Raw genomic sequence first — 26,133 nt, forward strand, 5'->3', positions numbered from 1 at the left:
TCCTTCTAGTAAACAGTTAAACATCTACATTCATCTCTCCTGGAAACTTAGCCTGAATCCTTATTGTGGACAACATCTTCCAGATACTGCTGGGCATGTCAGAACCAGGGTGGCAATCTAAGACCCTAAGGCTAAGGGATGTCACTACATGTTTTGGAGGTGAGCCTGAGTTTCAGTTTCCCTGACATACATAAACTTCACATAACACATCAGGACTTGCTTCAGAAACCTAGTACTTCCAACTGTGCTTTGTATACAGATAAACTTGTCTATATTGGAGGAACAAGCCACTTATAAAAATGGAAAGAAATAACATTTATACTGATCTTATAAAATCAACCTACTAAGTGTTTAGTAAATATCTGTTATCAAGCTTCCCATAATTTTGCAAATATAGCAACAGTGTGGCTCATATAATGTTCTACTTGCAATATCAAAAGCTTTTAACAGGGGTGAAATCTTCTTTCCCAGCTTCTCTACTACCTGTAGTAGACTATCATTTGTTCAAAATGTTGACTGTCCCTCTCCTATAAGCCAATCCCCATGCCACTTCTCCCTTGTGCATGAAAAAATTCAGGCATGGCCATGTGACTTGCTTTAGACAATGCATGTGACTGGGGCAACCACCACCTCTAATGGCTCAGCTATGAGATGAGCATGCTCAGGTTAGGGGGCCTGTTTCCTTGGCCTGAATCCCAGAATGGAGATCTCAAAAGCAAAGCTTAGTCAACCCACAAAGGTGAATGAATGAGAAATCTATGAATGAAAGGGAGTTTTTTATTGTATACAACTGAGATTGAGAGAAAAGCTCTAGAGAATGACCTGGAGATTATAAAATAATGCTTTATTCCACAGAATCCCACTAGACCACAATACATTATTACATGGATGTTCATATACAATAGGCCAAGCATGTCTTTTGAACATATTAGCTTTGAATAATAAACACTTGACATAACCACACTGGCCTATTCTCCAGACCCAGTATTTCAGGATTCCCTTTGAAAAAAATAGACTTTTCCAAAGACCATACTAAGCTTTCTTGTTAATTCATGATTTATCAAGATAGCGGTCACGCAAGCTCACAAAAGAAGAAACAACACGCAAGGACAAATCTTCTCTGTTATGGTTTGGATCTTGGATGTTCCCCAAAGGCTCATGTGTTAAAGGTATAGTCCCCAATGCAGCAGTGTTCAACCGTGAGGCCCTCAGGAAGGTAATGAATCATGAGGACTTTATCCTCATTTGTAAATGAATCTACTGATAGATTTACTGATAGCATTTTTGGAAGGAGGTGGGAACTGTAGGAGTTGGCATCCCATTGGAGAAAGTGGGTCCTGGGGACTGTTCCTTAAAAGTATATATCTTGTCACTGGCCTCTTCCTTGTTCTTTTTCTCTCTGCTTCCTGGCCCCTAGGAGCTGATGCTTTCCTCCACCACATCCTTCCACCATGATGTTCTGCCTCACCTCAAGCCTAAAATGATGGAGCCGGCTGACCTTGGACTAAAAACCCTGAAACCATAAGCCAAAATAAATCTTTCCTTCTTTAAGTTGTTTTTCTCAGGCATTTTGTCACAGAGATGAAAAGCTGACTAACACATTCTCCTTCCAGAAAACATAAAACAGCTTCCTATTGCTGCTTGATGGCCAAACTACAATCTCAAAGGTCATCTTTCAGGAGGCAAATATCATCTCTCACAAGAAGACTTCCTTCACCTCTCTGGGCCAAGTTAAACAATTCTTCTTCTGGCTTCTCAGATGTCTCACTTGTAATCAAACAGAGTTGGCGTTTTGGTTTGGTTGGTTTGGGCTGCCTGACTTCCTCACTAAGTTGTAGGCTCCACAAGGACAGGATCTAGGCTATATTTCTACATCTCTCACATGGTACCCAGTAGACTCAATCAATATTTTTTACACAGATGGGCAAAGGAATAAAATCAACATCTCAGTGTAATTCTTGCCATTCAAAACTTAAGAATTAGAAAGAAAATTCTGGTCCAAAAGAAATGCTTTCTGACTGATAAGAGACATAGTTTTACAAATTCCCTGGCTTATAACCTCATTTCAACATTTAGGCAAGGGCACTTCCATTTCCTGCACTAGGCACAACGGGACAGAGCCAAAGATCCTTCCAAGTCTGACTTCTTACTTCGCACAGGGAAAGACAGTTTGTCATTCTTGAAGGCTAAAGCATGGTCACCTCTGAGTTTGGTGCCAGGTGTCTCTGGCCACTGAGTCCAAGAGGGCTATTACAAGGCATTACAGCAAGTACCAACTCCAACAGCTGCCACTGCACACTTGTCAGCACAAGACGGGGGACCTATGAGGCTATTTCCACATGGAGAAGTGTACAGAGTCAACTCCTTTCCAGAAAGGAAGGAGGTGAGTTGCCAATAACTCATGACTATTAATAGCCATCAACAGACAAAAAACCATAATCCACATAAAGAACCTCTCAAACTATCTGCTAAAGAAAGAACTTAGCACAAGGAAAGTCTGTTTGGGATTCTTGTGCATTTTCACCTAGAAATGCAGCTACCAAGTTCCATCCAGTGCTTTACCAAGGCTGCTCAAGTACCTCCTACTTCTACCCTGGCCACCCTAAGTTCCACTCCTAACCTAATGGCCATAGTGGACTCCTGGTTAAAACCACCATTCTCCCCATTTTATTCAGAGAAAAAGTCACAGAACTTAGAATGGCCTATAAGGTCCCACATGAATTGTCACTCATTATCTTTCTAATCTCATCTTTGAGGACACTTCTGATAATCCTGGAACAGGCCAGAAATAGCCTAGCAGCTCCCTCTGCCAGAAATGCTCTTCCCCACATAACTTTCTGATCTCCTTCAAGTCTCTGTTTAAATGCTGCCTTAACTCTCTATGTCCTGCTTATTTAACATTGTAATTCACTTCTCCGTCCTCATAAACTTGTTCTACTGGTTCCCCCATAATATTCATCAAATTCTATCATTCTTTTTTAACCTTTATTATTAATTATCTTCCTTTTTCCACCAGAATATAAGCTCAGCAAAGGTAAGGATTTTTACTGCTTTATTTACTAGTGGTATCATCTGTGGCTAGATGGGTACCTGATACAAGTAGACGCACAATAAATACCCCTGAATACATTAGTATAGCATAAGGATGTTCTCTTTTACCTTCCCAAGATCTCTATATGCATTGGAGATTTATTTTAGAATCATATCTATATTTATAAATAATGTACAGAATTTTTAGTTGAAGGCTCATTGGAAAGCTATTTTTCCTCATACTTTAATAGCCACATAGGCTATTTAGTGATGCAGAACGTCTAGGAGAACTAGGCATTTTGTTAAATGATAGGATGATAGAATACAAACACATAAACAGAACACTACCAAAATCAAAGAATATTCATACTGCATGGTTAGATTCCAAAATACTGGGTGGTTCAAAAACCACACCAGAATACCAGGAGGCACAGGGTTGCACAAATCAAATACCAAGTCATTTATCATTAACTTTACTTATTAATAGCTTGGTCAGATTCCCACCTGCTCTAATACTTCTGCTTGAGAAAAACATCATTTGGAATGAGAAAACTGTAGGTAACCGAAACTGAGTTTGGCTGAGATAATAGAGTTTACATTCCATTGTTGGCTAGATCCTAACTCCATGGAATGTGTCAGAACGGGATTCTGGCCATAAAGAGGATGGCAGTGCTTTGACCAAACACTACCGCAGGGAATTATACATTAACGTATACATTATAGAGTATGTGTCACATCTGCATTACACGATCTCTTCAAAAATCCCCTTCCCACTCCACTATGGTCTGGAGTGAAAGGCACTTTGGTGAAAGAATTCATTCCCATGCATAATTTCCAAACTGAGCATCTGCCACCCTCCCTACATGACCATTTACTTCCTTGCACATTCAATGCCCTCCTCTGTGACGAACAGTGAGCAAGGGATTTGTGTGATACTATTAACAATAGGTCTACCTCAATGTTTGGATGGACTTGGAGAAAAGAAAAGCACACAGCAAAACTCCACTGGGACTGTAGATTCAGGGTCCCAGGTTTGCAGGGCCAGCTGATCAAACAGAGGCCCCAGTGAATCAGAACCCTTCCAGCAGGATGTCTACAAGTAAACAGGCCTGCATCATCAGAGCATCTGCTGCCTCACACAGCTGCAAACCTCAGCAAGGCCAGAAGCACCTGCAGTGCCTGTTTAGGCTGCAAAGTCCTCAGCTCCACCCACCCAGCCTTTCTGACTCTACAGGTTTGAGACAGGGCCAGGGAATCTGCTTTTAAGATGCCTCAGGAGATAGAAATACAAACCACGCTTTGAACAACATCTTTACATCTTAACTGAGTTACTTAAAAGCCTCTTACTCAGTAAGTACTTTAAAAAGTGGAATTCATCTTCATCATTGTACATTCATTCATGTAGAGACACCGTCCCTATTGCCTGTCTTCTGGAGTCTTCTGTCTTATTAGGAAAACTTCAGGCAGGTTGATCTTACCTTCACCAATATTATTGAGAGTAATAAATTTAGAAAGAGAAAAGTGATTATGCAGTCACATGGTCTGTGAGCACACAGACTATTTCATCTCATGTTTTTCTTATTTCAAATCAACGGAGCACTAGGGCCGCCACCAGCATCATTGTCAGATATGCGGTTTTCAAGCACTCTTAAGGTGGCCCCACAATGCCTCTAGACACTCCCATCATCTCCTTGGAACAGAGAGGCGGTCACTCAAGGTGACAGGGATGGCCTTCGAGCTGCTTGGCATGGGCTCACTCCACTTAACGAGTGTTCAGAATCACACTCAGCATGGAGAAATTCACCCTGACCCTGGATGCTTGCCCCTTGGCATACACTCACTTACATTTTTACTCAATTACTATTTCTAAGAACAGAGACCAAAAAAGAAAGAGCCCCACTGCTCAGCAGTCTTGCATGGAAGGTCTGAGAGGGGTCCGCAGCGGGTGATGGAGCGGATGAAACTCCCACTCATAAGAATCCACGTGGAGCTTTGAACTATCTCCCTGGCCACACTCTTATAGGAACTCCTGATCTTTCCAGAGCAGGTGGGCTTCCAGTGTTTTTCCCCAGAGGAAGAAGGAAGTTTGAAGCAAGCAAGTGTTAACAAATGACCCCAAGTGAGAAGGAGCATCTAAGAAGAAAAACCAACCAAAGAACAAGGAAGGCCTCTTGACTGGTTTACTCTGGGAGGAAGGGACGAAAAGGAAATCAGTCCAAAGCAGAAGGTAAGAAAGGGACATAATGAATGGGATGGGATTCACACAGGAAGGCAAACAGAAGGGGAAACCAACCTGGGGTCTGTGTGGTAGGGTGACAGCATCCAGGCCAGATGCTGAATCTGCCACCATAGATATCTGTGACCAAGGACAAGGCATTTAGCTCTCCAAACTACAACTTTCTGAAGATTGGAGATTGCCCTCCTGGTCTTCCCTGCCCAACCAACATGAGGAGGATCAGGAACATGGGGTGTCTTCAACAAATTTTTCTTTCATTCCCTTCTCCTTTCCTTTCCAACAAGCCAGTCAGTGGGTAGGGAAAAACTGGACATTCAGCTCTTGGGTTTAAGGAGTATCATAAAATTAAAATTCAAAATACAATCTGTCTTATAAAAGGGAGTTTTAATTGTTGTTCTTCCTTTCTTTCTTGAGTTTTAATTTTCTTTCTTTCCAATTTTCTTCCTTCCTCCCTCCTTTCTTTCTTCCTTTCTTTCTTTACCACTGAGCTACATTCCCAGCCTTTATTTATTTATTCTCTTTAATTTTGAGGCAAGTTCTCACTAGGTTGCTTAGGGCCTCTCTAAATTACTGGGGCCAGCCTCCAAATTGCAATCCTCTGGCCTCAGTCTCTCCACCTCCCCGCAACCCTCACAGGGACAGTAGCATGCACCACTGAGGCTGATAAAAGGGGGCTTTAAAAGCATGCTTTAAATCTTTCACTCTTCATTCATATAGTAGCTTCTCACCACTCTGGAGCTTTCTGTATTAAAATAAACTCTCAATAGAATCAGGGTGTTTTCCCCCCCTTCTGTTTTTTACCCTTTCAAGGAAATCCCAGTGTAGGCCACTGTAAATAAACTATACTGATTCCTAAGAAGCAAGATTAGGCATGATAAGTTGCAGAATAGGATATCCAGGGAACCAGACTTCTACTAGAAAAATAAAAACATTTCCTTTGTCTCCACCAGGTCCACCCCCCCCCCACACACACACACATGTACAATCAACATAATCAAAACCTTCCCAGGGCCTCAAATACAGGTGGTTAACTAATGCAAGGATTTTAAGTCTGTTCCTTTCTCCCTAAGCATGAATTTGGGACAACTCAGCCACTGAATTTATTGAATGCTAGGATCACTCAAGCTCTATTCTCAGGTCCAGACTCATTGTCCAGCATTCAGAAGGCATTCAATAAATGCAGGTGGAAATACATTAATGTCCCAGATCAAAAAGAGGTGGAGACCTCTGGCTTTGGTGCCCCTTGGCCTGACATATTGCACTGGCTCTGAGAAGCCTGCACTTTGTCTGAGGGTCAGGACTAACTAGTGCAAGCAAGCAGCAAGCTCAAGTCCAATTAGCTAATGGCCTGACCCATGGCAGTCCCTTTTCTCATGAAACTCAGATATGTCAACATAAAAGTCCCAAATAGCAGTACCAGCATAACTCTCCCTTAGCCCTCCTGCAAAAATCTCAAAGGAGAGAATGATCTCCTTTTTTCCCTTTAGTTCAGAACAAAAACATTAATTAAGCAACTACTATAGTCAAGAATAGCATCACACACACACAAACAAGATATGAAAAAACAACCTTCCTTTGACATTCAGGCCATACTGTTCAACTCTCTAGAGAAGCCTCCATGGGGGTCAGGTGATCAATATTTCCAATCCCTCTGTGACCCCTGGAACACATATTTCATACCCCCAAGTAATTCTTTCACAAGCTACGGTCAAGTCATGGTATATTTTCCAAGCTGTTCATCAGCTTTTCTTATGTAAACTCTGACTAGGAAATGTCAGGCACCTTTACGATTGCTCAGCTACAAGGCTGCATTTCAGAATCCTATTTAGCCTCTGATGTGTACCCCACAGGAGACAGAAACCAAAGACGGACTTGATATCACCATGTCAAACGAGGAATAAAGCAGACAAGTGTACTCACCAAGGTACCCACAGAGCACCTGGGACTGTCTGGCGCACAAGCTGCCCACTGAGCCAGAGGGTGTTGTAACAACTGGGCAGACAGCTAGGAGTTTTAAAAAGCAGTCATTAGCTATTTTACTGAAGAGATGCCCGACACAGAACTATACAAAGACTCAAAGTAGAAGAGGGACTCACCAAATGTTCTTATGGCCCCCGCCCAGATATACAAGGTCCCTGCAACCCAGGGCCAGGAGATTAGACACAAGGATCTATAGAGGATTCTGGATTCTGGTCTCCCAGATCTCCTGGCCTTCCTTAACCAGCTGTCAGATTCCTGAATTCTGTTTTCCCTTTAACACACTCTAGCATTGAAATGACCATATACAATTTGTAAACTAAAATAGTAAAATAATGCCTTGAGTTATACTAAAGATGAATAAGAAAGGTCTTGGCCCCCTTTAACAAAAGACAGCCTACCCATTAAGAATAATACCTGGTGTTTCCTTGGCTGGCCTAGATTTCAGAGTTCTTAAAACCACCTGTCATCATTTTTAACTGGCATATGAAAACTCTGACTTGAATGAGACAAAGTACAAGGGCATATTAGTTGGGAGCTGCTTAGTTACAGCTTCAAAAGCTGGAGCTCTTTGAAATGGATTAAACATCTCTTCCCTCAAAGTCATGACATCAGAAATTTTGTGCTTCTTTACTTTCTTTAAAGTAACAGCAATTTGGATATTGCCTACCTTATTCTTAAAGATAAAACTACACCAAAAAATATCTCAAAAAAACATTCTTGAGTGTTCAATGACTTTCCTGTCTACAGTAGGAGCTTTGGATGAGAAGATATGGGCTAAACTCCTCATTCTGTCATCGATTTCCCAGGAATTCTTGGAAAAGCCCTGGAGTTTACCTGAACTTCTCAGGCCTCAATGAACTTCTGTGCCTATAAGTTGAGGCAGACAAAATGCTACCTCTGAGAGTTTTTATAAGATGGGAATGAGATGCTATATTTAAAAGAAACTGACAAATGGAAGAGATTGAGGAATGCAATTATATTAGCTATGTAACTTATGAAAAAGAAGCCCTGAGCCTATCTAGGCCTGGCATGATATAATCCTGTCCTTGCTCCTTATATAGACAGAACCCATGCATCTTTTACATAGGCAGTAACACTGCAAGTAACACTGTCCCTATTCAAACCTGACTTGAACCCTTCTTTTGACCAAAAAGAAAGACTTCATGGAATCTTTTCTTTCTCTCTCTCTCTCTCTCTCTCTCTCTTTTTTTTTTTTTTTTGTTGTTTTGCCTTTTATTACTCAAGTTTAAAATGGATACTGTCAGCCTTTCCCATACCTTCTAACTTACCATCTCTGACATTCAGCACATTAAAAAAACCCCAGTGACAGATTTTCACACAAACACGGATTATGCAGTCTAGCCAGCATGCTCTTTCATTGAGATGGGGGCTCTCTGTGGCCCGTGAGGCATGGAACTAGGGCCCAGCACCAGGGCTGCTACAAACACATTCTGCTACCGTGATGCCACCATTTGCTGTTTCCAGCTTACATCTGTTCCCATATGTTCCTACCAAGAAGCAACCATGCTGTTTATTTTTAGAGCTTTCTCCACAGTTTGATAGGGAGAACATTCCCTCAAATAACCAGTCAGCAAAGACAGGAAGCTACACTGGGTATAAACTGTTTGTCACAAGATTAGCAATCAAAGAAAGATTTCTCATTCATATCTGGTCTTTAAAAGAAGATGCTGAAAGTTATCTTAAATAAAAATCCTCAAGAGTATAACCAAAGGAAAGCAGCATATGTAGAGTGAGTCGCTTAGTTAGCAATACTTTTCTCAACTATGACCCTATGCATTTCTTGGGGGGATTTCAATCCTTTTCCTGGGAAACAGCACCTTCTTCAGGCCAGTGTATGTTGTGGAACAAAAGAGGGACAGTTCTGCCCATGGGATTCAGATCCCTGACACTGCCCAAGGTCACCCAGGTCACAGGTGTCTGTAGGAACAAAGTGAAGTAATTATTATCATTTACAATTTCTAGCATACAGGACTTAAATATGCACCTTTGGTTTACTCGCATTCTGCTATGAAATTATAGTCTTAAAATTCTTCCTTTCCTTTCTTTTTTCTGTTTTATTTTCAAGCAGAGCCTTAGTAATTAAGATCATGAATTGGATGAAGACATAAAGATGAAAATAGTGACTACTCAGACCTCAGGCTTCAGAAAGCAGTGCTTAGTTTTTAAATTATCAATTTTCAATCATCTACATGACTGAAGAAGTACTGTGGTATGGATACATTCTTTTTTAATCAGTGAAGCTCTAGATATATATGAAATGGTTTGTAAAGTGTAAAACACTATAAACTCTGAGACATTTATAGTCTTAGAGACAGTATTTTTTAGAAACCTTGGGCACTCATAATTAAAATGGGGAATATGGGTTATACAAGTCGTAAAACAGAAGGAGTCCTAGAATTAAAATTTTATATGGACGATTTACAAAATAACTAAATGACTCTGATGTGAACTGCAAGTGTCAGGGTTCAGTTTTGCCTGTGAGGACATACAGCTCCGAATTAAAACAACAAAACTACAATGTTTCCAGAGTGTGTTTCTGAATCATTTGAGGGAGAATCGCCTGGCGTGCTTGTCAAGATCCAGGTTTCTGGAGCCTAACTTAAAACTACTGAATAGTTATTTGGAGAAGGGTGGGAGACAAAGGCTTAGGAATTTGCATTTATAATAAGCACCACGGGTGATTTTTTGCATAGTAAATTTGAGAACCACTGGTCCAGGTCTTTAGGACTTATAGATTAGACAGGCTTTTACAAAATTTCATTTTACCTCAAAACAATCCAACTAGGTGAGTCAAGGAAAAAGTATCTCCTCATAAGGGTGATACACGTTCTGAGTAAGCAATAGTTTTATGTAATATGAAAATGTCTATAAGCTAGAAATAAAGCCATTCTTACTGTAATATCTTAAGCAAAATTAAAAGTGCTTCAATGCAGCCAGCTGTGGTGGTGTACTGCTATAATCCCAGCTACTCAGGAGGCTGAGGCAGGAGGATCACAAGTTCAAGGCCAGCCTCAGCAATTTAGTGAGGTCCTGTCTCAGAATTAAAAATTTCTTTAAAATGCTTCAATTAATTTAAAAGTACTTCAATAAATTTTATGTCAAATTAGTTCCTGCTCCAGTCCTCCCAACCCCTCCAACAAACATAGTGCATCTCTCTCGTGATTTTGACAATTCTAAACATGGATACCATCTTTCCTCCTGATACTAAACTCTTTTTAGAGAATTTCCAGCAAGTATTACTGAGAAAGGGGAAACCATTCCAAATATACAATGATGTGGGGTCAGCTTCGCTTGAGACCCTCTCTTAGAATCGAAGTACTTATGACAAAGAATTAATGACATTTGACGTGACACTAATGCATACTTTCATTATTGATGGTGATATTTTCTGACAGTGGAATTCTGAAATACACCTCTCTCCAAGACAAATGAGCACTGGTCACCTCATTCCACAGAGAAGGAAACACAAGTTTAGTAAGTGAAACACTGGCGATTCAGGCCTTAGTTCATGACTACAGCCAACACATTTAACAACGGAAGTCTTAATACTAGATGAAGACGTCAAGGCAGAAGTGAAAAAGAGATTAAGCCAATAGAAAGAAATGAATGACCATATGAGAAAGAATCCCCCACATGATAAAGTTACTGCTACATCTGGTGAAGACAGAATAATCTCTGATAAACTTGTTCTAGGAAGGATTGAAATGACCAACACTGAAATGAATCCAAAATTTAAAAATTATACTTCCCAGAATATTCCCATTTAAACTCTGGCAACAGTAAAGATTTCAGTGCTCTTAAAATACAATAAAAATTACAATGATCTTTCTTTCTGATAAATTTGCAAAGGTCAGTGGACCTGCGGTCCTTTCAGTGTCCTTCTCTGCATTCCTGTTCACAAGATGAGGTAAGAAAGATTGTTAGAATGGCCTAAAGTCATGAATGAGTGGTTATCTGTGAACTAACTTGTCAAGACAGATGTGGTATTTGTCAGGGTGTAACAGGGAACTCCAGATGGCCAAAGCCAAGGTTTAAGTCACTGCATCTTTCTTTTGCTTTCATGAAACCAGAAAGATGCTATAGTATTTCCTGCAACAAACAACAACTCCAAAAAAGCAACTCCTTTACTCAAATAGCTGCTCTATGATTTTTCTTTCAGAAACACAGTGTCTCTTCTTTGGGAACAACCTACCTCCCTGTTACCAACACACAAGGGCCCAGGAAGTCCTGAGGCAACAAGGACACTCTCCTAGGGAACAGAGAAGTGTGGAATATGCTAGTGTGAAAGAAAACAGCTGCCCATGGAGGCTTGGAAATGTGTTCAAACTATTTTCAGAGTTTGGGCTTCACAACATCCAGAAAGCATTTTCCATTTGCCTTCTGTTTTTCAGTCGCTGTGGTTAAAGGAACATTTAAGCCAACATTTCTTACTTATCAGGCATAACAAATCCAAGGCCTCATTTGAGAGAACAGAGGAAGGGATGGTCCCAGCCCTCAGAGGATCTCTTTCTCAGCATCATAAGGCTTTCCCTTCTTTAGAGGACATAAAATCCAGGAAATTCAACTCCTGTCAGATAGCAATGCTTTCTCAGCATTGGGTTCCCCCAGCAAAGCCAGATGCTAACTCACTAAGAATACCTTGCACTGTCAACAATGTTCTGAAGTTTTAGGGTGGCTTTTCTCTTCGATTCCAGCACCCAGGTTTTCATTGCTCCTTCACAAATCCTTTCCTGAACAGTCCCTCCACTTCCCCTCATGCAGCTTCCTCTTTGAGACTTCTACTCCCTAATGTCACTCCATTGCTAAGGCCCTCTTCACCTGACAGCTCAGAAACTGCTGTGAATAATGCTAGGTCAGGAAGGTGAAATGAGGTCTACCTGAAGGTGAAATGAGGCCTACCTGAGTCTAATCACAGCTGCCAAACCAAGCTCAGTCTTGGTTCCAAACATCCAGGCTGCTTCCTCAACAGAGACTCTCCCCAGAGGAGGAAGGAAGATAGGGTACCTATGAGGAGGGGTGGGACTGGAAGGGCCAGGAGCAGTTGCACTAGGTGCATCCTCACACACCTCTTCACCAAGGCTTGACGGTGCCATCTTCACAAGCAAAGAAACTGAGGCCAGGTAAAGGGAAGAGCCTGCAATCCAGCTACTATGCCAACAAAGGCAGAGCCCAGACCAGAACTCCATATGAAGAGACTTAAATGTCAAGGAGATGGTTCTGATAACTCGCAAGGAGAGAGTCAATCTGTAACCAAAACAGGACCACTTTTAACAATTGTCAAAGACTAGGATAGAACTTTTTTTTTTGTACTGAAGATTGAATCCAGGCCATGCACATGCTAAGCACGCACTCTAACATTGAACTACATCTCCAGCCTTTTTTAAAATTTCATTTTGAGACAGGGTCTCACTAACATGTCCAGATTGATATCAAATTTGTGATCCTCCTGCCTCAGCCTCCCAAGTGGCTAAGATCAAAGGTGTGCACCACCACGCCGAGCCTGGAACAGGACTTCTTCTCTTTGATGCTTCCCTTTTAACCTCTGAGATTCCTTTGATGCAGTTCCCTTCTGTTTGTTCTTCTTCCTTTACTTATTGGATCTGTCCAGCTTCAAAGCCCATGATCATTGTATGGTACCATCCTGCTTTCCCCAAAATAATTCTCTAAAAGAGATTAGAGGAATGTCCTATCAATCAAATCTGACCAAAAAAGGTATGGGGAAGAAACAAGATTACAGTGAAAGATCAAAACCAGGGACTTGATAAATCACCAATTTTTGGATCAATCAAGTGCAGAAATAAAAGCTGAATGTGTTAGAGGTGAGAAAAAAAAGAGCCCAACTCCTGTAAATGTAATTCTTGCTAGGAGAGTCACTATTCTCTCCCAGATGCACTGCATTGTTTTTCAAAAGGTCAAGAGAAGTCATGTTCTCCATTTTCTGGGTTCTGTATTAGGGCTTCTATTATCTATGGTGACTTAGAGCCATATTTCTATAACACATCACTGCTAGAAACAGCAATTCCCATGTCCTCAGATGTTGAAGGGAAAGTATCACTGTAAACCTCAAAGGGATGCTTGTGAGGATGAAGAAACTAGTACATACATATAAAGTATTTAAATCTCTGCTTACAGAGTAAGTACCAATAAAGGTTAGCTTTCACCATCATCATCCAAACCATCATTTTCATTATGGTCTGAAAAATGGGCAACAGGAAATGTAAGATCATGAGAAGCCCGGTGCTGTCTTTAGGCCCTTGATACCCATCAGTTACATCTTCCCTGAAACTGAAAGTGAGTGGGTTTCATCTCCATATCACCTGGTCCAAACCCTTTGAGCTCAGATCCTCTGGTGGTTCAATCTTAGTGCTCATTCATCTGTTGAATATTAATTGAAAAATACCCTATGTTAGGTTCTGTAAGAGTGCAGAGAAATTAGATGGTCAGTTCGTATTCCGAGAACATTTACAAATTAATAAAGAAGACAGCCCAGAGCACAGTGAGGAATTACAAAGAATAAAAGAAAAGAGGCAGAGATAGAGCTAAACCTCAAGAAAATGACAGTGCAGTGGGAGAGCTAATTCAACATGACTAGGAAACCAAAGAAGGCCTCTTAAGGAGGTGGCATCTTACTAGATCTGGAAGGACTTTTAAAGGTGATAAAAGAGATCTCCGCTGAGCACAATGGCACACGCCTATACTCCCAGCTACTTGGGAAGTCAAGGCAGGAAGAGCCCAAGTTCAAGGACTGCCTGGGCAACTTTGTGAGACTCTGTCTTTAAATAAATAAATAAATAAATAAACAAATAAATAAATAAATAAAGGATGGGCTGTAACTCAGGGGTAGAGCACCCCTGAGTTCAATTCCCAGTAATGCAAAAAAAGAAGAAATAAAAGAGAGCTCTCCCAGTGGAAGAAACAGTACCAATGAAGGCCCAGGAGCATAAAAATAAATGGCTAACTTCAGTAAAACAAAGAGGGTAATGTAGTGGGAGTGTATTTTTCACGCAAGAATTTAGTAAGAGAAGGGGCTGAGCCAAGGCAGCGCCAGACCTTGAAAGGTCTTGGATGTCATCTAAGAAAGCAGAACCTAAGAAGGCCTAAACTCTCAAGGCTTTCTCATACAGATGACCAGCCCTGCCATTCTATGTGTCCTGTGTTTAAGTGGCAAAGGTCACCTAAGGGACAGTCTCAGTGAGCAAGGGAATTGAATCCACTGATTGGAACTTACAAAGTAAAAAGGGGATGGAAGAAGTCTGGAGTGGAAGTGGTTCCCAGGGTGCCATTTTTTTTTAAATCACATTTTAATATTTCTAAAATCTAGATTTTCTTTTACAATCAGTGGCACCTTAGAGTTAACTAGAGTGATACTTCTTTCTCAGTGGCACATAAAAGAGCAGTGCATCTTAAAGTCAATGGTGTTTGCAACTCAGTGAATAATAACTGCCCTGCACAGCCCTGCACAGCCCTGCTACATGTCCAACGCTGCTGCACCAGGTGCTTCCTCATATACATCATTGTCAATCCTCTACGACTCCAGGAAGCAGGTGGCCCAGTGAAGAAACTATGGCTGAAGTGGAGCAGCTGCTGTCTCCCACAGACTCAGCAGAGTGTGGAACAGGATGATGTGTGTGCAGAAGACTCCCATATAAGTCAGAGTGAAGGGCAAGAAGGCAATTCACAGGTTGGGAGGAAGAGGTTAGGAGTGAGCCCTATATACAGAGTTGAGGCCCCCCAGCCAATCCAAGCAGCAAGGTGCTGGTGGAGTGCAGTGCAGTCAAACACCCATTTCTGGATATCAGAGGTTAGAAAAGAAAAAAAAAAAAAAAAAGAATGAGGGACAAAAGCAACTGGTGGTTGGAGCATGATGCAGATTTCTTCTAAAAAAAAAAATGACTAGAGTCTAAACAAACCCATCAAAGAATCCCTAATATATTATCAAACTTAAGATAAAATACTTGGAGAACATTGAATTCCTAGGTTAGAAACCATTTTTATTTAAAGGGCACTAGAAATACCAAAAGGACACCAAATGCTTTCAAAATGACAATGGAAACATTTGTTTATCTCGGCCAGGGCTGCGAAGCTGTTCAGAATCTTCAAAGTGGAATACACCCTAAAGCAGAAGGGCTGCCTAAGCAGGGAAAGCACATCTGGCAGATCCACATGCTCTCTGCAGGATCCCCTCAGGACCGGAAATGCTCCATCAAGAGAGCTGCAAGGGCTAACTTCAGCACAGTCTCTTGCTTGCTGCTCACCTTCCTCCTGAACCTCCAAAGGAGGGTGGGAGTGGGAGTGAGGAAGAAGTCAGGCCAGAGTCACACCCCAGTGGTGACCTGCACACCTCTTCAGGGCTAGGTTCCTCCACTCTGTCTTCCGGAACCTTCTAAAATTGCAGCCTGAAGTGTGTTGTAATCTCTGGGCAAAGGCCTAGGAGTCAGTGACCTCCTCAGTTCTAACCCAGATTTGATGTGGGTTCAACAGTGAGTCATTAGCCTTTTTCTCACATCCCCGTTTCCTCTAGGAAAAATTATCTGTCATTCTTTCATATCTTTATATGGAAGATGCTGTGACTAGGTTACGTCAGCGTCTTTCACCAGGGAGAAATTGTAATTTAAAAAGTGAAGCTCCTTGGGTAGACCACAGGGGTCGCTGTGGAGGCACAAAGGATTCCAGGGTTCCTTCTGAGAGTCAAGGGGTCCCCACATACCCCTCAAACTTCTCTGAAGCCCAGCCTCTATTCCACAGGGTCTCCTCAGGAGAGGTATGAGGCTGACTGACCTGGCTTGGCAACAAAGATTAACTGCTTCAGTTAAAAACTATATATTTTTGAGGGTTTTTTTCCTACTCTGAAAAGTAAAAAAGAGGAAATCCTGAAAGAGGAGAATGTGGCCTAACTTAAATGGAACCACAATTAGGCACCAGAGTTAGTACAAGCAATGATGCAATAAAAAGGGAGGAATTAAAGTTTGGTCTCTTGTATATTAATAATTCTTCCTGGAAGTCAAAGCGTTTATGTCTGTGATTCTCTCTCTCTCTCTCTCTCTCTCTCTCTCTCTCTCTCTCTCTCTCTCTCTCTCTCTCTGTGTGTGTGTTTCTCATACCCCCCACACACAAACACAATGAGAGAACTTGAAAAAATAAAATAAAACAAAAATACTACATAAACCAAATATACTACTGCAGTCTAGCAATAGCTAATATTTCCCTTCATTGGGCAGTTGGCCAACAGATCAGCAATTTGTATATAGAAAAATATATTCATGAAGAGAAGACTAAGTCACATTCCACAAAACCATAGTGTCATTGGTATTCATTTTACATTCCAAAATTTCACTAGGAAAATTACAGGGGAAATAGAAAAGGAGATTGTTTTAAATGTTTAGCATTTGTGTGAAACAATTACAAAGGAAATCTCACTGTGATTTTTTAGGCTGTATATTTTAGTTTATCTAAGTATGATAGAATAACCAAAGAGGATTATTCATTTTCTCCTTCACTCTTCATTAACACAAACAGCTTATTTTACTTGAAAGGAAAATCTAAGATTATTCCTCACTTCTTTTTTCCTGTGTTCTGACTAACATCACACTGCTGGTGACTGAGGCTACTTATGAAGGGGTCAACACCATTTCTTGACTAAATGAATGGGAGATGTTGATGTCTCTAATGTAGGTGCTGTAAGATCACAATATTCAAGAATATACCATACAAAATGGTCTAATTCATATTCCATTTAATTAAGATAACTTTCTGATTGTCATATTTTACTTTTGTTATTACTTTTAAAATGGTACTACTAACAGAATTCAGTAGCCCAAGATAAATACCAGGGTACCAGGGCTCCTCATCATGGGCATTATTGACATTTGGGGCCAGATAATTCTTTGATATATGGAGGAAGGGGGCTATCCTGTGCTTTATAGGAAGGTTAGAAACATTCCAGGCTTTTACCCAATGAATACCAGTAGCACTACTCCACTCCTAGTCATGACAACCAAAAATGTCTCCAGACATTGCCAACTATCCCAACAGAGATGGTGTGGGTGGAGAGGGAGGAGAGTAAGGTACAAAATCAGCATAGCTGGAATATTACCTGATTTGTTACAATGAAAATAGGAAAGAAACTGAAACTTTTTGTCTCTTCCTTTTTTTTTTTCTTTCTGAATGTCCAAGCCTCTACAGATCCTTCTTTTATTCAACAGACACTCTCTAAATTTCTAAGACTTTGTGCAGTGTCTTTTGAATTGACTTCAAATGGATTGTCAAACTATTCAAAGTTCACTTAATTCCCACAGGGCAAACTATCGGTAAACCTTAGCCTAACTCCACTTTGAGCCTTAAACTAACAGCATGTGAAAAGATCAATATGAATAAATTCAAAACTAATCAGACCTCTTCTTTAAATGTTGACACAGTATTATTTATATCCCATAAATACATTCTTGACTAAATTCATACTAGGCGCTTGGCACCTGACCAGTTCTATTCATATTTACTGTATTTATATAGTACACTTAGCCAAGGATAATATTTAAGACAAAATATGCCTGAGGGCATATACAATATCTCTTATATTTTTACTTTTAAATCTCCACATTGCTAAAAATATTTAGTCTGAACTTCATAAAATGTCCCACAAAGGGCTATCAGCAATCTGTAGTGATATATAGCTCATTGAGTATAATTAGAGCATATTTGTAATACTTGAGCTGAAGTCACTCCCTGAACACTAATAAGTTGGTGGTAAAAAATGAACCAGTGATCTTTCCCATGCCTTCATCTCTGGGGCTTGTGACCCTCACCGGATCCACTGCAAGAAATGACAGGCGCACACCCTCCCTGCAGCGATTCAGCGACAGGCAAGTTAAAAGTTAGGCAGGAAAGTCTTGAAGAGGGAAAGTTGGTATGAAAGCCAATGCTGTACTTTTAACTTGCTTTAAAAAAAATATGGTGGAGTAATTTTTTTTCTTTTCTTCCTTTTATTTTTTGGAAGAGTTCACTATATTCCAGAATAACTAGAAAGTGCTGGAAAATCAGTTAACCTACTTTCTATAAAATTATCCACAGTTCTTGCACAGTAGTATCAAATCTGCTATTAATATGGCTTTCTGCTCCTAAACTTCCATAGGGTACACAGGCTTTGTACAGCCTGCATTTGTTTATTGAAAACTGATAGTCTGTTTTTTATCCTGATCTCATCAGAGGTTTTAATTTGTCTGGAAGCTGAGGACAGAATGGAAAGAAGAATCCACACACGGGTCTTAGATGCCATATTCTGAAATCCTCCTAATAATCCAGGAATTTTTCCAATTTATGGACAACCATGATCCTGAATTGGACTGTCTCAGATCATCTTTATCTGTCAGACTTAAGTATGCTTGAGAGAACTCAGAATTAAAGCCCTCTTGGGTAACTTGCTCTTTCCACATCTAAAGATTGGTTAGATTAGACCTCCTCTCGGTGTTGTAAAAGTCCTGGCAATTCATTTGAGCTTTTGCATTTACACACTGAAGGATGAGTTATCCAGGTCCTACATAACATTTGCTTGTCAGCCCAAATACCAGTAGAACCAGTGCATACGCTAGACAGAGCAAACTGACTCAACTCCTTGCTCAGTCTCAATGGTTTTGGACTAATTACAATGAACTTACTTTCCTAATATCTCCTTGGCTCCACCCCACATAGAGAGTTTTGCTTCCCAAGGGGAATAACCAGGGTGGAGTGTATTTTGTCACTGATGTTGTGGACAGTGCCATAATTACAATAATAAAATTATCCTGCTTGCCAGGATTCCCTGTATCTCTTCTGCCATTGAACAAGAAAAAAAAGACAACTGTTGCAAAAGAAAGGTGTCCACAAAGACTGGGGTTAGACATATGGGCAGACATTCCAAGGCCATCAATACAAGACATGGCAAGTCACATGGCTGCAACTTGTTGAACTAAAAATAAATATTAAAAAAGAAAAGCACCACCCAGTAATTAGAACTTCGGGGATAAAATTACCAAGATGGCTGTATTATCTACTTAGGCAAGACAGGAGACTTCCCAAAGGCAGCCAGCAAGTATATAGGGCATGGAAAGGGGAGGAGATAAATGGGCAACCAATGAAAAGTTTATGACTTGGGATTTGGAATACACAAATGCTGAAGCGTTTCCACTTTTTTCTTCTAGTTCTTCTTCCTGGTATTTAACCCTTTCAGGTATCACTGGCTGCTGCTGCTGCTGCTGTTGCTCTTTTTTTAAAAGAACTCTGAAATAATTCTATACTACTCTCCTCCCCAAAGAAGGCCACAATAAATCATTTCACTCCCAGTGCTACTGTGTGCCAGCCAGTTTTGAGGACACTGCTCTCGGGGAAGCCAAATAATAATAATAATGCATTATTATTATTATATTTTAAAATTAGCTGTCTTTTCTATCTTAGATTTAGGAATGCACCAAAGTCACTGCAGAAAACTTATGAAAGGGCAGGAGTAACAGTTCAAGGTTTAAAAAGATCAACGATAAACCCCTAAGAAAAATGACCTGCTACACGGCGATTTTAAGAAGGCACGTTTGGAGAATTCTGAAAAACAACGTGAAGTAAAACCTTCTTAAAAACCGTCAGAAACGAAGTTGTTCTTTCTACCCCTGCAGGTGAAGTCAAAGGGGGACAAGATTACAAGGGTTTGCCTCAGGGAATGTAAACACCTAGCGCTTGCAATAGATGATACATCAAGTACTGAAGGGTTTTTCGAGGGGTCACCAAATCGGGTTTTGTTTTGGCGATGCTGACATTTTCAGGGGAGTGAGAGACAATAGAGGCGGCTCCGGGGAGCCAGCTGATAGGTCGGCACGGAAAGGGGGCGCCTTCCGGAGAGGCTAGGTTGGAGCCACTTTTTTTTTTTTTTTTTTTTTAACCCTTCGTGTACCAGTTTGGCGCGCCCCACGCCAATGGGGCAAAGAAAACAAGCCTACCGAGATGCCCCGAGTTCAACTCTGCCCCGGGGAACGCCAATAGTTTGACAGAGGAAAGTTGATTCCTAACTGGTGGCCGAGTTGAGGATGTCAGGAAAGACCAAAGCAGAATAACGCCTTAAAAAGGACTGAGGCGTTGGGGGCAGGGAGAGATGGAGGAAAACTACAACTGACAGTGAACGTTTTAAAGCCTGAGGGTCTCAACTGGATGGGAGGTGAATGGGGCGAAGGACAGAACCGGAAAAGAGCAACCCCGAACCCAAAGAGGGAAGGGCGATCCGCAGAGCTCTGAGAGCTCGGGGCCAGCGCTAAGCCTTGGGGATGGAAGCGAAGAACAGTACTTACTTTCCGAGGGGAAGAAGGGCGGCATGTCTATTTTGTAAACCTCCTTGGCGTAGTACTCCTCGTCGCTTCTCTCGCGCTCGCAGGCGGCCGCCCTTCGGCTCGCTTTCTCCTGGAGCAAGTCCCTTGTACTGTTGTAGATGGAAATCACCTCCGGGGGGACCTCCTCGGGCTCAGGATAGTCTTCTGGAGGGCTGGTGAGCTTCAGCTTGCTCAGGATCTGCCCGCGGATCGCCTCGATCCTCTTGCGCATGAACTGGTCCATATCGAGTGTGCTGCAGGTAGACAGGCTGAGCGCGACCGTGACCAGATGCAGGATCAGAAAAGCGCTCAGCACACAGTAGTGCATTTTTTAAAAAAGGTGGGAAAAAAGTGTTTTGTTTTGTTTTGTTAAGTAAGAAAGAAAAAAAAAAAAAAAAAGAAAGAAATAGAGGCCAATAATTCTCAAAGCATAGATTGGGTAGAATTGTTTGTTTGTTTTTAATACGAAACTTTTGCAAACAATCGAGTCAATGCTGAGTAGAAAAATGTATCTTGTCTGAATTCCTTAAAAAAAGAAAATGCAAGTTGTTCCAAAGTGGAAATATTAATATGGGATGGGCAATGGAACCCTGACTTTACGGAGTAAGAAAAAGTTTTCTTGGAGCGACGAGATGAGGGGGGAAAAAAAGAATCGAGTGGCTATTAAGCAGAAATAAATTTAAGAGGAGGAAATGGAGTTCAGTGTGTCAGTCTCGGGTGCCGAGTGGCGGATCTGAACTCGGCTCCTCCAGCCAAAAGGGAAGAGATGAAAAGGTCCCGGGGCTGGCAGCTGGAGAACTGACGGGAGGGGCGCCGGGAGCGTTGTGAGGGGGCCGCCGATGCTGACCCGGGCTGTAATTTATATATTTAAAGGAGAAATTCGCCCGTGCCTTCCACTGCGGCGCTGAGACCAGGAGCAGCAGCAGCTCCGGAGCAGAGGAGCGCACGTGTGTGTGTGTGTGTGCGTGTGCGTGTGTGTATGTGGTGTGTCTGAGCGCGCGCGCGTGTGCGTGCGCGCGCTGCGGGCGATCCTGGAGCGCAGCGGGGAGGCAGATGCGCTTGGCACCGCGCTGGGGATTCGCTGCGGTACCGCAGGGGAAGCAGAGGCTGCCGAGGCGGCAAGATTCCTGCTCCCGGGGCGGCGCGCTGTGGCCTACACCCGGGCCGTGCGCGCCGACCGGTTGGGTTACTCCACGTTGCTGCTGCCGCTGCCGCGCCGCCGCCGCCGCCTGCAAACGCGTCCAGCCTCCAGCTCCCTCCTTCTGCTCCTCCTTCTCCTCTCGCTCCAAAGGCCAACCCGGCAACTGATGATCAGCCGCCCCGGTCGCTTTCACCCGCTACGGACTGCAACAGCAGCTCCAGGGACGCGTTGGCTGCGGAGCTTTATTCCTAAGGGAGTTGCGTAGGGGTTCCCTTGGACTCCCACCCTTTTCCAACTGCTCCTGGCTTCTATCCCACTTGGACTTTCTCGCTAAGGTTAGATAGCACTTGCTGCCCTGAAATGCACCCTTTCTTTCTCCTCCTTTCTCCAGCCGGCCCGCTCCTCAGTTTATCCCAGAATGACTCTCTAGACCGTTATACTGTTCTCCATCCCTCTTCTCCTCTTCTTTCATTTGCGCCCTTGCTCTGTTCCCTGGCTCGCTCTGTCTCCCTCCAGTCCCCTCTTTCTCTGGTCGGGAGCTTCTGGAGCTCCGCTCGGAGCAAACCTTCTGCTGCCAGCAGATAACATCACGATCTTGCCGGGAGGAGAGATTTATAAGTTCTCTCTGAACCACGTGTTTGCCTTCAACAAAGTGACGTGCTAGGATTACAGTCAGAAGTCCTCTCGTTACTTAGACCACGAGCTCTCTCGAACCGTGAGGGGGGTGTGGAAATGAGGACCGACCGTTGTTGGGAAGGGAGGGAGGGAGGGAATGTGCGCCTTGACAACAGTGATTTACGGTATTTACTGTCTGTAGGCATTTTAGATATGTCTATTGAAAGACATCTATCAAGCATTCGGTTTTTACTTAATGTGGTTCACTCGCAGTCTCCCAGATTGAATCGCTGGCTCTGGAATTGAGTCTTCTCTTCTACATTCTGTGCACACACGCGCGCGCGCGCACACACACACACACACACTCTCATGCAAGGAAGCACCAGTACACTGAGAGCTAGGCTAGCCCTGAAAACATGCCTTCCAATCTGATTCCTGACCTACCCTTTAATTTTCTGGATTCCATAACAGGTTATTCCGAAGCCTTTAAAAAAATTGTTAGTTTGTTGTTTACAACCTAATCCTTCATTTGATTGTGAGCTGGTTGGGAAAGGGAGATCCATCATGTCTTTTTTACCTAAGGGATGTTATGTTTGTTTCACTATTTTGAATGGATGATCATCTTCTTAATTTGCTGCCTTAAACCATTTCTTGTATGGCTTTCTTTTCTCCTTCCTAGACACGACACTATCAACCAACTTCATTCTTTCCACGGTTTACATCCAGGAAACTGGAATTTTAAGCGTTTGATGTCTACTGTTTTACACTACTCATAACTTGACATTTTCTACTTCACCCTAGTTCAAATTAATGAATACAAGCATAATTCTTGCCACTGTTCAATTTTCCCTTTTTACCTTTAGTTGCTCAAAGTCAACATTTTAATTTTAGCATGACTCTGTGGCCATACTGACTAGACAGATGATTTAAACTGGAAACTGTTGTTTTCCCCCAAATTCAAGACCTCTAGATTACTCCCTAGTCCAGATATTCCCTAGTTCAAAAGTTTTAGAAAGCTTGTTATTTAAAACTTTTGGAATTTAAACTTTTGACGAGTATGGGGCCCTATATCAGTCTTTAGAGGGCTGAAAATAGCAATAACAGCTAACATGCTACACATAGTAATGTGAGATATTATTATCCACATTTTGTAGATGAGGAGACTGAGGCACAGAGAAGTTAGATGTTGTCTGATATCACAGTAAGCCAGGCACAATGATGCACACCTGTAATCCCAGTGACTCAGGAGGCTGAAGGCAGGAAGATAGCAAGCTTTGGCAACATACCCTGTCTCAAAATAAGTAATAGAAGGGTTGGGGATGTAGCCCAGAGGTAAATTGCTCCTGGATTCAATCCTCAGTACCAAACAAAAAACAAAACAAAAAAATTAAAAAAAAAAAAAAACAGTAAGTGGTAGAGCTGTATTTTGCAGACAGGATCCACTGTCTATGTCCATTACATATTTTAAAGAAATCCTGGTCTCAGAAAATTTTGACAAATTTTATGGTCAAAAAGTCTGGGAGGGGCTGGGGATATAGCTCAATTAGTAGAGTGCTTGCCTCCCATGCACAAGGCCCTGAGTTCAATTCCCAGCACCAAAAAAAAAAAAAAAAAAAAAGTCTGGAAGGTAGAGAGCACTCTCTTGTCCTTTTAGAGAATCATAATTCTCATCATTGCTTTAAAGACTCTAAAAATCATGCAGAAAACTCCCTTGTACATGGAGGCTAGTACTATGAAGTCATTTCATCAAGTGAAGTCATTCCTTTAAGTTCAGTTTGAGAACCACAGTAATTAGCTATACAGAGGACAAAAAGTGAAGATTCTTATAGCTGGGGCAATTATAGAACATACAGCAGGAAATACAAATAAGAGCTGCTGAATACAATGTCACTTTGGAGTATGGCTGGTTTCCTGAGTTAGCTGTCAAGATATTCCGTCAAGGATGTGGGTTCAGCTTCCCCTTAAGTCAGTGAGCACTGACTTGACTGCACCCGTTTTTCACAGGTTGAGATCTGTGTGGGTAGAGCCTCAAAAGCTCATCTATACTTCTGGAAAACAACGTAAGCCATAAATTCTGGCAACCACCCCCTTCCAAACATAAACATTCACACTTGGTTTATAAATGCTGTTTGTTGAACACACATTGCTTACTTAACACCCCCTAGTCCTAAGACCTCTGACCTATTTATAAGAGGTTACTTTAATTTCCCCAAAGCCCAGGAGGGTAAGATAGAAAGGGAGTGGTAAAATCTTCTGGTGAGGGGAATGAGCATGGTATCCCCAGTACAGCAGGACAGGAAGAGACCCTCTGTCTCCTAAGTGAGCAAGCAGTTCCTTTGGGGTAGAACAGGCATGAGGGTAAGAGCTGTCTCCCTGGTTATCATAAATAGATGAATTCTTTAATCTATTAAATAACTCAAGGCCTTTTCATCTCTTTATTCAAAAAGCAAAACATTCACCAAACTTTCTAAGATTCTGCATGCTAGGAACTCTACAATTTTTATGGTAAAAGAGTAAACTATACACACTGTCTTAACTACCTCAAGAAGGCAGGGCAGCACAGTGGTCAAAAGGGCAGGCTCCAGAGACAAAATTTCTTGGGTTCAAATTCCTGTCCTTTTCTGGCTTTGTAATCCTGGTCAGGATTCTGTTAGCTTCTTCACCTGTGCACTGTAGGTATTTACAGAGTATGCACCACTTAAGATGACTGTGAGGATTGAATTACACAAGGTAGAGAAAGTACTATAAAACTACCTGGGACTTAGCATGTGCTCATTAAAGGTTATCTACCATTATCTTATCCTAGTCTTTCTTCAACGGTCAGGGAATATGCAGTAAAATACATTTGGCCTCTACTCTATCAAAAATAAATAGAATGAAAAAGCCAGGAAAGACCCCAACAGGAATTTGCTTCATGGTTATTCCTCCTAGCAGTTTTTTTGGGCACATGATCATTATTTATCATGTATATCATATATACATTATTGTGTTTTGTACCCAGTTGCTATAGAAGGAAAGAACAAGAAAATACACTTGGTAAATAGAAAGCTAAATGACTACCAAAGTGCAGTTAAGCATTCAACATTCTCTTACTACTTAAAGCCCTAAAATTCATTTTTTTCATTTCCACATCAGAGGTAGAGGGTGCAGCTATTCAGCCAGTAGCCCTTCTCTACTCAGCAATGGGCCTACTCATTTCAGTTACGTACAAGTCCTACAAGAGGCTGAACAAAACAAAACTACTCCTTCCTGTCCTTCAGTTTTGCCCCTATGGGTCATGCAAGAGCATCTGATCTATTAACTCTCATCAAAGGATAACTTCATTTGTAAGTTTTAAAAGCTTTCCTCAATGGTTTTCAGCATAAAAACCAGAAGGGGGAGGACAAATATATGGAATTCCTATAATGGATCCCACTTTTCTTCAAATAGTAACACTTGATAAATGCAAAATAATCCTTTAACATGGAAAATACACTGGGAAGTCTTTACAGTCTTACTTGTAATTTTATCTTTGATTCCACATTCAAAATCAATGTTTGGAATCTATTTTTTTTCATGACCTGCAAACATTTTTTATTAACAAGTTTATGGAATAATAACGATTACCTACAAGAAAATAAATTATCCTTCTAGGTTACTTTTACCTTAGAAAAATGAAATGGAAAGGTGATTTCCCCATGAAAAGTAATCCAGTTTCTATTTTTATTTTGCATCTATGGGTTAATCTAAGTGAGAGGTGATAAAGACATAGGAGGAAACAACAGCCAAAAGGCAAAATGGAAGAAGGC

The 26,133-nt window shown here is 41.6% G+C and overlaps 1 protein-coding gene across 3 annotated transcripts in view; it reads right to left on the reverse strand.

Annotated features, from left to right (window-relative positions):
* Positions 1-22,314, reverse strand: part of Tgfb2 (transforming growth factor beta 2) — an 82,633-nt gene extending 60,319 nt beyond the window's left edge. Inside the window, exons 1-2 of one of the 3 annotated variants that reach the window (XM_047521612.1) lie at positions 20,572-22,314; positions 7,187-7,270 (exon numbers count right to left, since the gene is read on the reverse strand). In XM_047521612.1, coding sequence (XP_047377568.1) covers positions 7,187-7,270; positions 20,572-20,917 — 430 coding nt within the window. In that variant the 5' untranslated portion in view covers positions 20,918-22,314. The remainder of the gene's footprint in view (positions 1-7,186; positions 7,271-20,571) is intronic. The other 2 variants (XM_047521610.1, XM_047521611.1) reach the window with 2 other exon arrangements.
* Positions 22,315-26,133: the final 3,819 nt, after the last annotated feature.

The sequence above is a fragment of the Sciurus carolinensis genome, chromosome 12, assembly GCF_902686445.1.
Source record: "Sciurus carolinensis chromosome 12, mSciCar1.2, whole genome shotgun sequence".
NCBI lineage: Eukaryota > Metazoa > Chordata > Mammalia > Rodentia > Sciuridae > Sciurus > Sciurus carolinensis.